The sequence below is a fragment of the Equus przewalskii genome, chromosome 12 (assembly GCF_037783145.1).
Source record: "Equus przewalskii isolate Varuska chromosome 12, EquPr2, whole genome shotgun sequence".
Classification (NCBI taxonomy): Eukaryota; Metazoa; Chordata; class Mammalia; order Perissodactyla; family Equidae; genus Equus; species Equus przewalskii.
Window position 1 is genome coordinate 24,990,572 of NC_091842.1, and position 15,423 is coordinate 25,005,994.

Below are 15,423 nucleotides of genomic sequence, written 5' to 3' on the forward strand. Positions count from 1 at the left end.
GTGCAAGCAAACCCAGATTCTACAGGAGAACTAAAGGGCCCTCCCCTGCACCCCAGAATTCTTGCCCTGTATGATGCTAAATCAGGAGGAAGAAAAGCAAGAGATGATATTGGCTGCCCTTGGGGACAGGAAGCATCAACCCAGTTGGACAAGCAGATCAGCATCCATACTTGGCTATCTGGAGTAAGTCAGGTATGATTCAGCCCCCTGAGGCCAAATTCCCAACAAGGAAGGCCCCTGGAGGGTGGGAGGAGCAAATCTCCTACCTGTGATGAAAGTCATCTCCAGAACAAGTCTAGGGGTCAAGGCAAAACCCTTGAACACTATTTTGCTATTTCATCATCTGTGTATAAAGACAGTTTTCAAAAACAGGGTCCCTGTAACCCAGCAAACACTGAGATGCATCTGGGCAAAATTCAGGGTAAAGCTTGCACTGTTGGGAGCCCTGTGAAGCCGAGATGCCCCTCCCCTGTTTGTTCTGGTTATGGAGAAAATGGCACTTTGTGATCAGTTACACCCACAATAAAAAACAATCTAGACACCCCGAAATTAAAAATAAGCAGGTAAGTGAAGTCATCCAAAACAGGTGTATCAGAAAATTCAACCCAAATTTGTTCATGTAACCGAATGGTCCAGGGCCAGATCTGCAGGTATGGTTTGATTCAGGCTCCAAAAGCTTTTACCAGAACCCAGTTTTTCCTCACACTATTTCTTAACTCCATTCTTCATTCACTTCTTAATTCCACTCCTTGGAACAGCTTCTCTTCTCATGATTTCAAGATGGCTGCCAGTTCCCATCCAGAAGGAAAGAGGGAGGCCTCTCGTTCTCTATGCCAACAGTTGAATAAAAATCCAGGGCCTGGCTCTCATTGGCCCATGCCTGAATCAATCACCATGGCCTGGGGAGCGGGATACACTGATTGGTTTAAGTGACTGAGAGCCCAGGCTGGAGCTGAAGGTGGGATTAATCCTGCCTAATCCACATGAGTGAGAGCCCCAGAGGGCTATATCCCCAAAGGAAATTCACAGTATTGCTGGGAAGGAGGAACCGATGCTAAGTCACTACAAATAACAAACGTACCACAAAGGCACATAGTGAAAGGCTTAGAAGTGTAATCCTAATAAAGGGGCTAATCTAAGGGTTCGGGAACAATTGTCTAGCCTACTCCACACAGGAACGTTCCAGAAGGTTTCAGAGACTGGAGGAAGTTCCTCAGGGCCAGAGTGCTCCTGTGAAATGACAGCCCCTCCCTCCAGATTTCATGAGCGTGTATCTAGTCTGGCTCATAAAAGGCCAAGATTGAGAGGAAGGCAAACAAGGCCTCCACCTGCCCGAGCGTGAGCTGCAGATCTCTCCAAGGATCTGACAAGCCCGGGTCCCTTTCTGAAACGGTCAGTCACTGGGGCAGTGAAGGCAGAGAGGGTAAAATGATGCTCCCGTGGTGGCTGAGTCCGAGGACTCAGTGGACGTCTGGATGGATTTACAGAGGGATTTATATACTCACTTCAAAACACATATTTTGTAGAAGTCCCACTTAGCCACTGTGTGGCCTGGCCATTCTGCAGTGCTTAGCTTGTTACTACATATATGTGTTATAGGGGGGCAATATAGATGTTTTTAAAGGTCCCCAGGAGGCAAGGATGGGCAAGAACTTTTAAGGACTAAGAAACACGTAATATTGAATATTAAGTTGTCTACTGCGTTGTCACTCTCTTCCATGACAGCATTTCTTCAGTAAAGCTAGGTAAACACACACACCTCCTCAAGACACAGCCACCTCTCCTCAGCACCACAGCCCATCCCCGCAGCTGTGGCTGCACCCCTGGGTACCAGGGCCAGAGAGAACAACTTAATTCTAAGTCCCACTGATGGTAGACAGAAGTTGCAGGAAGACTTCCGGCCCCCATCAAGCCCCGTGTCTGGAGTGGGCCTGGAGGTGGGGCTTCTGCAGAAGGATCTAGCTGGGGCGATATTCAAAATATTTAGTAAGTAGTATGGCACAGGTCCTGACCGATCAGAACCACGGCCAGCACGCTGTGACCCACATGCAAGTGACTGTGATTCCTGATCCAGCTGGGGGAGTTGTAGGAGGTGGAGGCGGGCAATCCAATGGCAAGGTTGACATTGAAAGGTGAATGGAAACAGCACCTACCAGTGTGACCTGCTGCTTTCCTGCGTGCAGAGGACGGCGCATTCAACCCGAGACTCCAGGGGTCCTGCAGGGCATAAGCTAGATTTGTCTTCCTGCCTGAGGCAATCACCAATTATATGTGCTGGGAGGCAAGCTGGCCTCCCGCCAGAGGGGGAGGTGCAGGGATTTACAGAATCTCTCTCTGATCTAACTTATCGGAGAAGTCAAAGGATACCCATCCAGGAGGCAGCCCAGTGTGGGATAAAAGGTCAGGATGCAAATCCTTTCTACCTGATTGGCCTCACACAAGAGTTCCTTAACTAACCTCTCTTGGGCTCAGTGCCCTCACCTGGAACATGGGAGTCATAACGGCATCCATCTGGCAGGGTTGTGATGACAATGACGTGAGCTAATGACACAGGTAGAGCCCTGAGAGCAGTGCCTGATGCAGAGCTGGCTTCCGGAACAGGAGCCATTATTGTCATCCCAGAAAGGAGGAATGATCCAGGAATTAAATCAAAAATAAAGGATCAGAAGGCAAGGCGAGACCCCAAGCCTCATGATGTTGGCAGCGTGAAGTCTGACTCAAAGAAAAGTGGTTGTTGTTGTTGCTCAGGATAATCCAAGGCTGGAAGAAAGCGGGAACCCTGAGTGAGTCCAAAGCCTTTCTGATGGGCTTCTGTGCAGACCCCTTCTCATCCAGCATCCGTCTCCAAGCCGTGGGGCCGGCCCCCCTGAACTGGGGGCTGGTGTTTTGTAATAAGATAAATGGTCCACACTTGAGAAGCAACATTAGCTGCCACCTCCCCTCCCTGCCAGGATGAAAGAAAACCAAATCAGACCCTAAATAACACCTGCAGGGCCACACCTTCCACGGAGCGGTCTTGTAATTTTCTATGATAACTGCAGGTGACATCTGAAAATACTCTAGTCTCTACCACACCTACCCACGCTGCTGTTGTAGACCCGTCACCTCTTAGGAAGCACCAGAGATGTCTGGAAACTCAAGCAGGCCTTTCCTCTCATCTCCAGATGAGAGGTCCACTGTGGAGGTGTGACCAGGAAGAAAACATGGGACGTGCTGGTGGCAGAACAGAAGTGTCCAAGATACCTCACTTGCCACTTAAGGGATGCCACGCAAAACAACTTTGCTGTCTTTGAGGAGGTATAACACCCACAAGGTGGCAAAGCACCGCTGCTGTCCCCTTCCTGAGCCAAAGGGCAAGGGCATCCTGTGAATCTCCAGAAGTCACTCCTTCCCAGCCTGTGGGCTGAGTTGGCTCCGCTGTGCCATAATCACATGGGTGACTAACCTGTACCATGCAGTTTCTTTTACTGCAACCCATCCCCAAAGCCCAGAGCAACTTAAAACAAGAAGAGCCACCACCGCCACCAAAAAAGGAATATTCTGCAAGCTTAACTGATGACTCCGCGGCCATCCATTCAGCCGACTCCCAAGGAAATGGAAGCATCTGGAAAATGTATTTAAAAATTGATTTAACGTTGAGCCATGTTAAATGTTTTAATTTCCAAGCAATGCGATGCCCACCGAAACATCAATTAGCCCCAGCAATCAGGCAGGAATATTGGCTTCTGATGAGGGAGCCATTTATTTCAGCCCTGCTAAGTACCTAAGAAGGAGAAATCCAATGTGGCCTACAGCTCCGAGGAAGGGAAATGAAGTCAGAGTGGAAAGCAGACCAGGCCCGGCTGCAACGTGCCTCCGCCTGCACCCACGGCTCCCTCTCCAGAAGGAGGGCAGTTCCTTGTACCTAAGGTCCTCATGCTGATGACAGAAACACCCTCCCCTCCCCACAGCTTCTCTGTCTCCCAGCTGGAAGACAAAAGGCTGAAATGGGGCAGAGAATGGCTGCCTGCTGAGGACGCAAGGCAGCTTAAGAATTTGCAAGGTCATTTTTAATAATTATTCCTTTTGGTGCTTTTTCAATCTCAAGGTCCCAGGATCTCTCTGTCCTCGTTGAGGTTCCAGGTCTGGGCAGGGGTCCCCCACAGACTGAAGCGCCTCTGTCTCCACGCACCTTGGCCAGCTGCTTGGGCGCTGAAGGGCCATGTGTGCCCGTGCTCACCACAGGACGTTGGGCGTCAGAAGCAGCAGGGGGCAGCCAAGCCAAAGCCCCCGGGCCACAGGAGCTCCTGCAAGGAAACAAGGTAAGAGCGTGGGTGAGGGGAGCAGCCCATGGAGGGAGCCGCATCGCACCCAGTGCCCCAGGCTCCCCATGGAACCACTCACTTGATCTCACTGTACCTTGGTTTGCTCATCTCTTAAATAGGAATAATGACCCCAAAGGAGGAGTGAGAATTAAATGAGATTGTGTGAATCAGCCACTTCCAGAGTTGACTTCAGCATAAGAGTCACCTGGAGAGATTGTTAAAAATGCGAACTCTAGTGGCCGGCCGGTGGCGCAGCTGCTAAGTGCGCACATTCTGCTTTGGCAGCCTAGGGTTAGCTGGTTAGGCTCCCGGGTGCCGACATGGTGCCGCTTGGCAAGCCGTGCTGTGGTAAGCATCCCAAATATAAAGTAGAGGAAAATGGCATGGATGTTAGCTCAGGGCCAGTCTTCCTCAGCAAAAAGAGGAAGAGTGGCAGCAGTTAGCTCAGGGCTAATGATCCTCAAAAAAATAATAATAATAATGCAAACTCTGGGATCATCCCCAGGAGTTTCTGCTTCAGCAAGTCCGGGACAAGGCCCAGGAGTCTGTATTTTGTGTGTGTGTGAGGAAGATTAGCCCTGAGCTAACATCCACCACCAATCCTTCTCCTTTTGCTGAGGAAGATTGGCCCTGAGCCAGAATCTGTACCTATCTTCCTCTACTTTATATGTGAGACACCACATATAAAGCCGTGCATAGGTCTGCACCTGGGATCCAAACCTGCAAACCCTGGGCCACGGAAGCAGGGCACGCGAACTTAACTGCTGTGCCACCGGGATGGCCCCAGGAATCTTTATTTTAAGCATCAGTCCCGGGGGGATTCGGACAATGAAGAAAGGTTAGGAAACAAGAGATTAAGAAACTGGCCCACAGGAAGGGTCCAGCCAAGGTCAGCCCCCACTCAGGCCTGGGGGGTGAGTGGAAGGAGAAGGCATCTAGGATCCTGCGTGGCTGAGGACACACAGGGACATCTTCTTAAAGTGCCCTCCTCACTTTCTGATGCTGCTGTTTCAAAGGAAAACTGATACTGCCCCTCTGCGGGGGATTTGGCAATTTCCATCAAAACTACAAACTCACACACCCCCTGCCCCAGTAATCCCATTTTGAAGACTTTATCCTGCAGACATACTTGCACAGAAGCAAAGTATGCAATGTTATTCACTACAGCATTGTTTGTAACGGTAGAAAAATAGGAACAACTAAATTGTCTGTCTGTAGAGATCTGGTTAAATATGGTTATGGCGTAGCCAGAAAACCACCAATTACACGGCTCCTGTGTGCAGATATGGAAGTGTCTCCAAGGGAAATTACCACAAGAGAAAGGCAGCACATTTCTCTCACAGCAGCCACCGTGCTGCCTCGTGGTCGCCTGGGTACTTGTGTCTTCCCTCACTCCCATGCTCCACTGAGGTAGGACAGAGGACACAACTGGCTTGTTCACAGCTGTCTCCCCAGAGCCTAGCACCATGCTTAGTCCTAAGATGGTGCTCACTAAATATGGAAGGAGTCACGCAAAAGTGGGAGCTGGGGGAAGGAGGGGAGGAGGAAGAAAGGCAAGAAGGAAGAAAGGGAGGGAAAGTCAGCTTAGCTCAGGCACCATCACCCCCCTCTGCTTCCTTCCTTCCCTGGTCTTATCAGATATGAAATCCTCTTGTTCGTTGACAAGAGAGCCTTACCTGCCTTGCTCGCCTCCATATTCCCACAACATAGGTGCCCGCTATATATAGGTTGGATTTATTAATTAATACTGGACAGTGAGAAGGAGGGAGCATGGAAAGGAACAACTGAAAGGATTTCAGTCCTGAGATTCTGATTCAATGGCTTCTGGGTGGGGTCCACGGAACCGGGGCTTTTAAAAGCTTGGGGCAGGGGGCTGGGGGATGGGCCCTGTAGTATAGTGGTTAATTTCAGGGGCCCAGGTTCGCAGGTTCAGATCCTGGGCGCAGTCCTACACCACTTGTCAGCCATACTGTGGTGGGAACCCACATACAAAACAGAGCAAGAGTGGCACAGATGTTAGCTCAGGGCAAATCTTCCTTAAGCAAAAAAGGAGGAAGATTGGCAACAGATGTTAGCTCAGGGCAAGTCTTCCTCAGAGGGAAAAAAAGCTCCCCCGGGTGACCGGGTGACTTCAAAGTGCAGCTGGAGTTGAGAATCATTTACACATAGCTTGCAGAGACTGGCTTTTTCTCTGAGTGCAGAATCTCCAATGACTGTCAGCGACCCCATCCTGAATCTTAGGAGGCTTCCCGCCCCAGCCCCAGCAAGGCAGACCAAGGGACAGAGAAGGGGACAGGGGTGGAGGATTGGCTGGGGGCTGTCCTGCTCACCTTGGGGAGAACGGGAGGCGAGGATGCGGGTGGGGCTGGCGCTCAGGGGCTCGTCCAGCCAGGAGCGAGTCTTGGCGCCATCTAGCGCCCGCTGGAGGCTCTGCAGCTGCGGCGCGCTGAGCTGCCCTCGCTGAGCCGGGGTCACGGCCGCGGCGTTCTCGGGGCCCAAGGAGGCGATCTGCTCCGCGGACAGCGCCTGCAGGGCGAGGGGGCAGCGCCCTCAGGGCCGCCCTCCGCGGGTTCCCCAGACCTCAGTCATCCGCCCAGGGACCGCACAACTTTGCTATAGCCGTGTACCATTCCTGCTCTTTAGGATTTCTCCTTAAAATCAGATCACTCTTTCACACTAAAATAATTTATTTTTAAAATGGAAAATTTTTAATGGAAATTTCCAAAAATGGAAAACTGAAATGACTTGCCATCAGTAATCATGAAAAATAAGCCAAAAGAAATAAAGCAACATTATTGAATTCTAGCTAGATTTGTTGGCCAACATCTGAATTTGAGGCCTTTTTTTTTTTTAAAAAAAAAGGGCATTTTAAAAGCGTTATAGAAATGCTAAAGACATTTTAGCTCCAAATTGAGACTTCCTCCTTGAAGTAATCAGTATTAAAGGAGAGTTGAAAGAGAGTCATGATTTTCTCACTGTGTGACTTAATGTTTAATGCAATACAAGCTACCTCCCCAATCCCTCAAGGCCCCCCCCTGAGAAACACCCGTGTGGAGGAGAAAACACAGGCCTAAAGGCCAGAGGCCTGAATCTGAGCCCCAGCTATGCCACATACTAGCTGTGTGACCTTGGGCAAGTTACCTAGCCTCTCTGGGCTTTTGGTCTAGATGTGGGTTAGCACAGAGAATTTATCTCCCATGCAGATTCTGATCGTTTAGTACGACTGCCTGAACACCATAGGGGTGAGTCCTGTTAGGGCTCAGAGGGGCAAAGGTGTAGTGATCTACTAGTGATGTCTGCCACGGACACCGGAAGCGGGAAATTTGCCGTGCACACTGTCTTTGAGGAGCCTGAGTAAGCTGTTTTCTGACGTTGCTTCCACCTTAGAGGACTTGGTGACTAGCTCCAGTGGGTCTGGAATGAGATGGGGGGGCAGGGGTCTCAGAGTCACCCTGCTTATTTTGTAAGAGCCCCAAAAATTCGGAGACAGAGGGTTATGCTCCCTCACCCCTTCCTCTTCTCTCCTTCACCCTCCCCTTCCTTCCTGTCTAGGCAGACACTTCCCTGGAATCATGTCATTCCCCGGCTTAGAAGCCTTCCCTGAGCCCCCTCCAGGACACAGTTCCAGCTCCTGAACTCGGCAGTGAGGCCTTCAAGCTTTGGGTCCTGCCCACCTCTCCAGCAGCCCCTCTCGGGCGCTCTTCACTCCAGGAGAATGAGCAACCATATTTGCAGCCCCCAGGGGGCAGCACCTTTGCCATGCTCTTCCTTCTGCTGGAATGCTCTTCCTCCCTCTGCACTAGCTAAGCTGCCCTGCAAGATTCAGCATCACCTCCTCCCTCCACCACACACACACACACGTGCACACACACGCACACACACAGCATAGGTGCTCTTCTGGCTTACATCTTACATCTACCGTTAACACAGAGTCTGTATTATAAAAATTATTTTTCCAATGCTGTTGACTTGTGACCCTCAAGCCAGGTTAAATCTCTAGGCCTACCGCACTGTGTTTCAACGGATCATTTCAAAATGGTTGCCAACATTTAATTATCAGGAGATTTCACATGAAAATGGAGACTTCTGGATTCTTCCCCAGCCCCCATCCCCCAAAAAAGATCCAGCAATACTGGCCCACATTGTCACACTGCAATAACGTGCCAGAGATGAGAAGCAGCCTCCACATTTAGACAGGGCTCTCCAGTTCACCTCGGTTCCTCTCCAGGCCGCTGCACTCCTTTCTGTCACCTTCCACGCTCCTGAAGGCACTGTGTTGTACCCCGTCACCAGGGCATCCCCAGGGGCACCTACGCTGGAGCCTAGAGCCCACCACCCAGGCTGGAGCCTACTGCAATGTAGGCGGGCAATAGGAATTTCTGGAATAAACAAATACTTGAACAAAGAAGCAGCCACAAAGTACACTCAAAAGAAGACCAGGAGAAAGCGTTCAGCATCCAGGACCAAGCTGCCTATCCCATGCAGAGCCCCCAGAGGGGAAGCCTGAGAGCCTTAAGGACTATTTATTTCCCCAAAACAGCCCTTGCTCCCGCTCTGTGCTGGGAACTGTCCTGGGTGCTGAAGGGGTCAAGGTTGGCCATCTGTCTTGAAAGCAAACAATGACATGGCATCACGGGAGTTTGTCTAGCCTCGTTTGTGTATCTTACCCAGTTGTGGTGGACAGAAGGTGTTCCCAAGTTACCCAGAAAGCAAGGTCACTCCTCATCAGAGCAGACTGTCCCCACCAAACACTCTCCTAATCTTGCACGTGGACGGGAAGCCAGGACCTCTCGCTGCACACCCTGCTTCCCTAACTTCAGTTGATCCAATTCCACCCTCTCGACTTTTTCCCTGGCAGTTTATCAGCTGTCCTGTTGTGGTTTTCTTCATGCTTTTTTAAAAAATCAACTAAACTATTTTTGCTTAAATTTGTTTTAAAAGGAAATGTTATCCAGGTCCACAATCCCTCACCAGCAATTCTGAAATCCAAAGAAGTCTGAAAACTGAAAGCTTTTTCCAAAGTTTTAGACAAACTTATTTGCCAGCAAAACCTGACCTGAACTGATGTGGGGCCATTTATAGTCTCTATTTATTCCAGTTTGTTTGACTTCTCACAGATTTCTTCACAGAAATATTAATGTGTTTGCTTAGAAGCTGCTTCCCCCAGACGCTGCTGGGGGTGTTAAGTTACATAATGTAGATGCACAGACTGATCTTTCTAAAACCTGGAAAATTCTGAATGCTGAAACATATCTGTCCCCAAAGGTTTTAGATAAGGAAATATGAACCCATCATAACATCATAAATAGAAAATCAGTACCACTTGCTATGAAGAGACAGCAACCATAAAAAAAAATGATTAAAATAGAAATTAAAATTTTCAGAAAAAAACTTTAAAGAAAAAAACCACCTAAAATTATCTCGTGCCCCATCCACTGTTGGTGTCTAGTTCTCCTCAGGCCCTCTCGGCAGAGGCCTGGCTGCAAGCCGCTGGACTCCAAGACCTGTCATCTGCTTCCCTGTGCGATTGGAAACGGGGTCAAGCCCCCACTCTCCTTGAGGAACTGAGTACCTACTCTGAATATCTCATCAGGAAGGCACTGGATTGCTGACGGCTGGAAATATGGCATCAAGTCCTCATCAAGCATTCGGAGCTCTTCCTTAGTTACTCCAGCTGGGGAGAAAAAGGAATCACAGGGTTTAGCTCAAGCCCTAGGAACTCCGCTTGTTTTATTAATGCTCTGCATAATGCACAGATCTGCGTGTCTAGGCAAGCGCCATTCCTTACAAAAGGCCCCCGAAATCACACTGGGGAAGCAAGTCCTTTAATCAACCCAGGAAAAAAAATGTGGGTCACATTAGCCCGGATTGGTCTCCTAGAAGGAAATGTGTGCCCAGAAGGAGCTTCACTTTACACAATTTCAGATTGTGTATAAATCTATTTAGGAGCCAATTAAACCACATTTTAAGCCACTTTCGTGTGTACAGGAATCACCAAGAGAGCTTGTCTAAAAAGCAAATTTGCAGACCCCACGCTCTGCAACTTCAAGTCATGAAATCTAGGTTCTACACATGGCCTAGGCTTCTTTTATTTTTTGGCTTTTGTCCCCAGTTTTAAGGTTGGAAAGGGAGAGAAAGGCATGCTCAAGGTGCCTCTTACCTGCAATGGTCCCGAGCTCCTGCAAGACAGAGCTGGACCACTCTGCGGGATTCCCAAACACAGCTTCTGCCTTCCTCTTAAACTCAGCCAAGACATGGATGCTGCAGAGCAGGGTTCCGATTCTGGCCGCCACCACTCTGGTTAAGAGGGAGGGATACAGTGCGAGCCTGGGAGACTCTCCGGCCAAAAAGATGTGCAGAAGGTAGGTAGGCTCAGCACTGAGAATGGATCCGGCTAAGCCACATGTCAGCCCAGAGAGGTGGCAAAGCATCAGGAAGCAGGGAACATTGTGCTGAATGAACTCATGGATCAATTAACCGATCAATTACCACTTCGCACGCTAGTATTTTGGTTACCTGAATTCTGAGATCCTTATAAGCGAGATTTCAGTGACGTTCATAGCACACAGGGTTGCACCAAGTCCTACTAAGTGGAAGCTCTTCAGATCCTGGATGCTGTAGCCTGAGTCCTCTAGGAACCCTTGCAGAATGGCCTTAGCCTATAAAAATGAGGAGGGATAGATGACATACCCAGGGATGATCAAGACCCCAAGGCCCGAGGGGATGACTGAGCTGTTGCAGTTGCCTGTTGGCTGCTCCTGCACCCTAGTCCTCTGGATGCACCCCGCATTCTAGCCATCACAGCCACTGCATCCAGGATAACGTCCCTAGGGTGCTACTTCTACTGAGAATGTCCCTGATCTGTGGAGGTGACTTTAGGCAGTGAAACTCTCATCTCCTTCACTAACATCCAAGGAACTGGATCCTGTGTCTGCTGGCTTGTTTCTTTCAGTCACTCATGGCCTTCAGTTTGTTTGGTCACTTAAGTTCTCCTGTATCAGGATCCAAGCTTTTCCAGCTGTTTCAACAACTTTCTGATAAAAACCTTGTCATTTTCTGCCCTTTCGCCTTTGTTTTAATCAGTCCCTCCATCTGAAATGCCCTTCCTGCATTCCCAACTGTTAAAATCCAACGAGCCTTTTATTTGGCGGGTTCAAGTCAAATGTCACCTTCTTCATGAAGTCTTTCCTATCTTAGCCAGAATGAATTTTTCTTTCCCTAAGGTCCTACTGAAATAGGTTTGTCCCTCACTCATCAAATACTTGGTGTTAAAAACCATAGAGGGATCTCTTGAACGAGCTTTGATCTAGGGGGCTGATGTGTAGGTCCCTGTAATTCTAGCATAGTGGCCATTCAGTAGGCATGACTGTCCCTGGACAGCCACCCCTCCCACACTCTTACTTCACAGGGTCCAGCTGGAGCTAACTACACTCTGAGTTCCACAGGAGACGCTATAGCCCAGTCCTGGCCAATCAGGTCATCTCTTAGCCTGGCTGCAGTGACTGGTTCTAGAGTTGGTATGTGATCTAGTGAAAACCAACCAGGACTTTGGTTGGAACAACCAGGAGGGAAGAGCTTTCTTTTCTCTGGACTGGACCTTGGAAGGATAAACGCTCAAATATGCAAGAACTCACCACGTGGAAAGAGCCTGCCTCTGAGTGAAGCCAACACAAAGGAAAGCAGGGTCAAAAGACCGTGAGAGACAGATTCTTGACAATAGTGTTGAAGCCCCTGGATCCAGCCATACCTGAACTCTACACCTGAACTTTTCAATAAATTCCTTTTCTTGCTTAAGCCACTGTGAGTTGGTTTTTCTGTCAACTGTAACCAAATGAACCCTGATTTGTTTGATCTACCTATGTTGGACCTGAGGAAGGATCCAAGTCAATCCCGTGGAGGTGAGTTGTATAATAAAGTCTGGATCCCTCAGTGCCCACAGGGGCATGGGCAAAAGATTACAAGAGGACAAGAGCTCACAAGGCAAAGTTGGGGAGGAGACATCCAAGGACAAACATCTCCTGACTAGGAGTGAGGGTCACAGGAATACAGACAATCTTCCCTTCTCCCTTTAATGTCAGTCCATCCGCGTCACACAATACAGATCATCCCAGGGTTGAGAGAAAGTGTTGGCAAAGAACATGAAATGCTGTAATGGGATTCTACTTTTCATGTGGCTGTTGCCTTCTCCTCCCTCGGGTCTGTTTAAATGCTACCTCCTCAGAAAAGACGCGTGGATTCCCCCATCTCACGTAACCTCCTTCCTCATGATTTCCATGAGCATCTTGTCCATTTTCAGCTTATCACTTATTACAATTTTTCAAATTTTTCACTTTTTAAATTTTCAACTTTTCACTCACTCACTTTTTTGTCTGCATCACCAAGTAGAATCCCCAAAGACAAGGACCACATCCAGTGAGTTCACTAGTCATCCCCAGCACCTGGCACAACGCCTGGCACACAGTGGGGTTCAGTAAGCACTTTCTGAGTGAATGAATGAATGAATGAAGGAAGGAAGGAACATCTCAGAGAATGACATATAGAAGTTGTAGGCAATATGTACTCCTTTGAAATGGCATCAGATTGCCACCTTCACGTGATGGATTGGCTCCCGGGAGATTTTCCATGTTTCTGGAAATCGGACTGGTCAGTGTCTCATGAAGTTGCCCTCAGTGATTACAAACCTCAAAGGTTCTATAAGGGAATTTCAGTAACACCATGCTCAGCCTTCAATGTCTTCGGCTGAATAGGAATGTGCATCAAAAATAATAACAGCTGATATTTATTGAATGCTTACTGTGTGCCAGCACTTTACATATGCCATCTCATACAATCCTCACAACAACTCTATAAAAAGAAGGGTTAATATTATCCCTATTTCACAGATGAGGAAACTGAGGCACAGAGAGGTTAACTAACTATGCCCAGGTTACACAGCTAGTAAATAATGGTCCTGGAATTAAAACCCAGGCAGTCGGACTCCAGAACCTGTGCCTCCTAGCCAGTGAAGACGTTTGGGTAAGGAGAAAAGATGGAGATTCAAGTTAGCTTTTGAACTTTTCTTATTAATTCTTCACAACCAGGTTCCGCTGGTTGATTCCTAGCAATTTTTGCTCCTCAACTCTCAGGCATGCCCATTTTCAAATGAAAGTGCGAAAATACAATTCAAATAAAATTACTCTGAAGATGTGATATTAAATTGTCCTTGCCACTGGAACCTGGAAAATGCAAGCTCAGCCTGCAAGGTGATAAGCCAAAATACATTTACTTGAATGACTAGACCACCGTATCTGTAATGATTCCAAGACAATTAATACCAACACTTTTCGGCAATATTAACTGCGGAAAAATGAAGAGCTGTAAGATTTCAATCTCTCTGTTCATCCCTCTGGCTTCTATAATAGTTTTTTTTTCCTTATATTGGTTTTTAAGCTGAACTATCTGTTAATGTAGTTCCGCCAGGTCTGACTATTAATCTAGAAACATGCATTTAAGGGTCTGATGGGGGCTAAAGTGGAGGAACCGACTGCAAATGATATATGCAAATGTTGGGTTTTCATATCCTCTTCAAACATATTGATAAGTCTCGCCACCATCCACAGGAATTAAAATTGGTATAAAGGGAAAGAGAGACTCTAGTTTCTAAGTTGGATGTATTTTTCTGTTTTCTCCCAGACTGTGAGTAGAATAATTTTAATATCAGAATGTGATGTGGCTCTTCTCAAACGTCAAGGCCAGTCTTAGAGTCGTGCAACCCCAGGATTACAGAATGTCAGACTGGAAGGAACCTCAGAGTGCTGGCTCTAACCCCTTCATCTTACAAATGAGGAAACTCTTAAACCAGCAGAGACAGGGAATGTGACAATGATGATGACAACGATGACGATGACGATGAAAACACACTAATTTTTATTGAATACTATGTCCCAAGCACTGTTCAAAATGTTTTACATCTATTAACTCATTTAATTCTCATGGCCAGAACCTCCATGGTGCCCAACTCCAGAGGGCACAATTCAGACTGTGTTCTATTTGAATGGTGCCACTCAGAGTTATGTGGCATGGCAATCCTGGTTCGAAAAACCTCACAAGAGTAGGGCACATGCATTAGTTCTGCCTGCCCAGCACCCATTCTCCCTTTGTTTGATAACCCCATGCTTTTCCTTTGGCAAGCCACGGTGTATTAGTTTTCTCTTGCTGCTCTAACAAATTACCATAGATTTACCGGCTTAAAACGGCATAAATTTATTCTCTTACAATTCTGGAAGTTCTAAGTCCTAAAATGGATCCGCAGGGTGTGTTCCTTTGGGAGGCTCTAGAGAGAATTCATTTCCTTGCCTTTTCTAGCTTCTGGAGGCTGCCTGCATTCCTTGACTCGTAGCTCCACCCTCCATCTGCAAAACCAGCAGCACAAGACCTTCAAATCTCTCTCTGTGTCCTTCTGCGTCCATTGCCACATCGCCTTCTGTGTCTGTGACCCTCTTGCCTCCTCCTTTTGAGATCTTTCATGATTACATTGGGCCATCCAGGATAGTCTCCTCATCTCAAGGTCCTTAACTTAATCCCATCTGCAGAGTCCCTTTGGCCACATAAGGTAACATATCCAGAGTTTCCAGGGGTTAGGACATGGACATCTTTGGGGACCTTTATGCAGCCTATACACACCCATCCCCGACTCTCAGTTCATATGGACATGGTGAGATGGACTCTACTCCCTGATGCATACCTGGCCAGCCAACATATTCTACCCATGACCAGATTGTTTATGGGTGAGCCATTACATGATTAGAGTCTATGCCAGAACTTTTTCAAACGTTAATGAGAAAGGGGCACTTTTCAATGGGGTTGCTAATTAGATAAAATGTAAGCCTAGTGCGGAAAATGAGAAAGAGCTGCCTAAGAATGAGGACAACACAGAGCAGCTAAGACTCCTCTCTCTAGAAATACAGTAGATTAACTTCCCTCCCAACTAAACAACTAAATTCTGGAGGGAACTTCTTCTTCAGTCCATGAAGGCTTCACTGACACAGAAATCACCCTCCCAGCGTAAACAATGAGAAAACCGAACAAATTCCATGAAACCACCGTATTCAGACATTGGCAAGAGTGAGCACAGAACTAT

General features: G+C 47.9%; 1 protein-coding gene across 7 annotated transcripts in view; it reads right to left on the minus strand.

Moving 5' to 3' along the window:
- Positions 1–3,640: 3,640 nt before the first annotated feature.
- Positions 3,641–15,423, minus strand: part of OTOA (otoancorin) — a 69,405-nt gene continuing 57,622 nt past the window's right edge. For 4 of the 7 annotated variants that reach the window (XM_070566536.1, XM_070566538.1, XM_070566535.1 and 1 more), the window contains 5 exons: positions 10,821–10,963; positions 10,465–10,601; positions 9,881–9,978; positions 6,635–6,830; positions 3,641–4,286 (listed from right to left, as the gene is read on the minus strand). In XM_070566536.1, coding sequence (XP_070422637.1) covers positions 4,216–4,286; positions 6,635–6,830; positions 9,881–9,978; positions 10,465–10,601; positions 10,821–10,963 — 645 coding nt within the window. In that variant the 3' untranslated portion in view covers positions 3,641–4,215. Of the gene's footprint in view, positions 4,287–6,634; positions 6,831–9,832; positions 9,979–10,464; positions 10,602–10,820; positions 10,964–15,423 lie in introns of those variants that run through there. The other 3 variants (XM_070566539.1, XR_011524444.1, XM_070566541.1) reach the window with 3 other exon arrangements.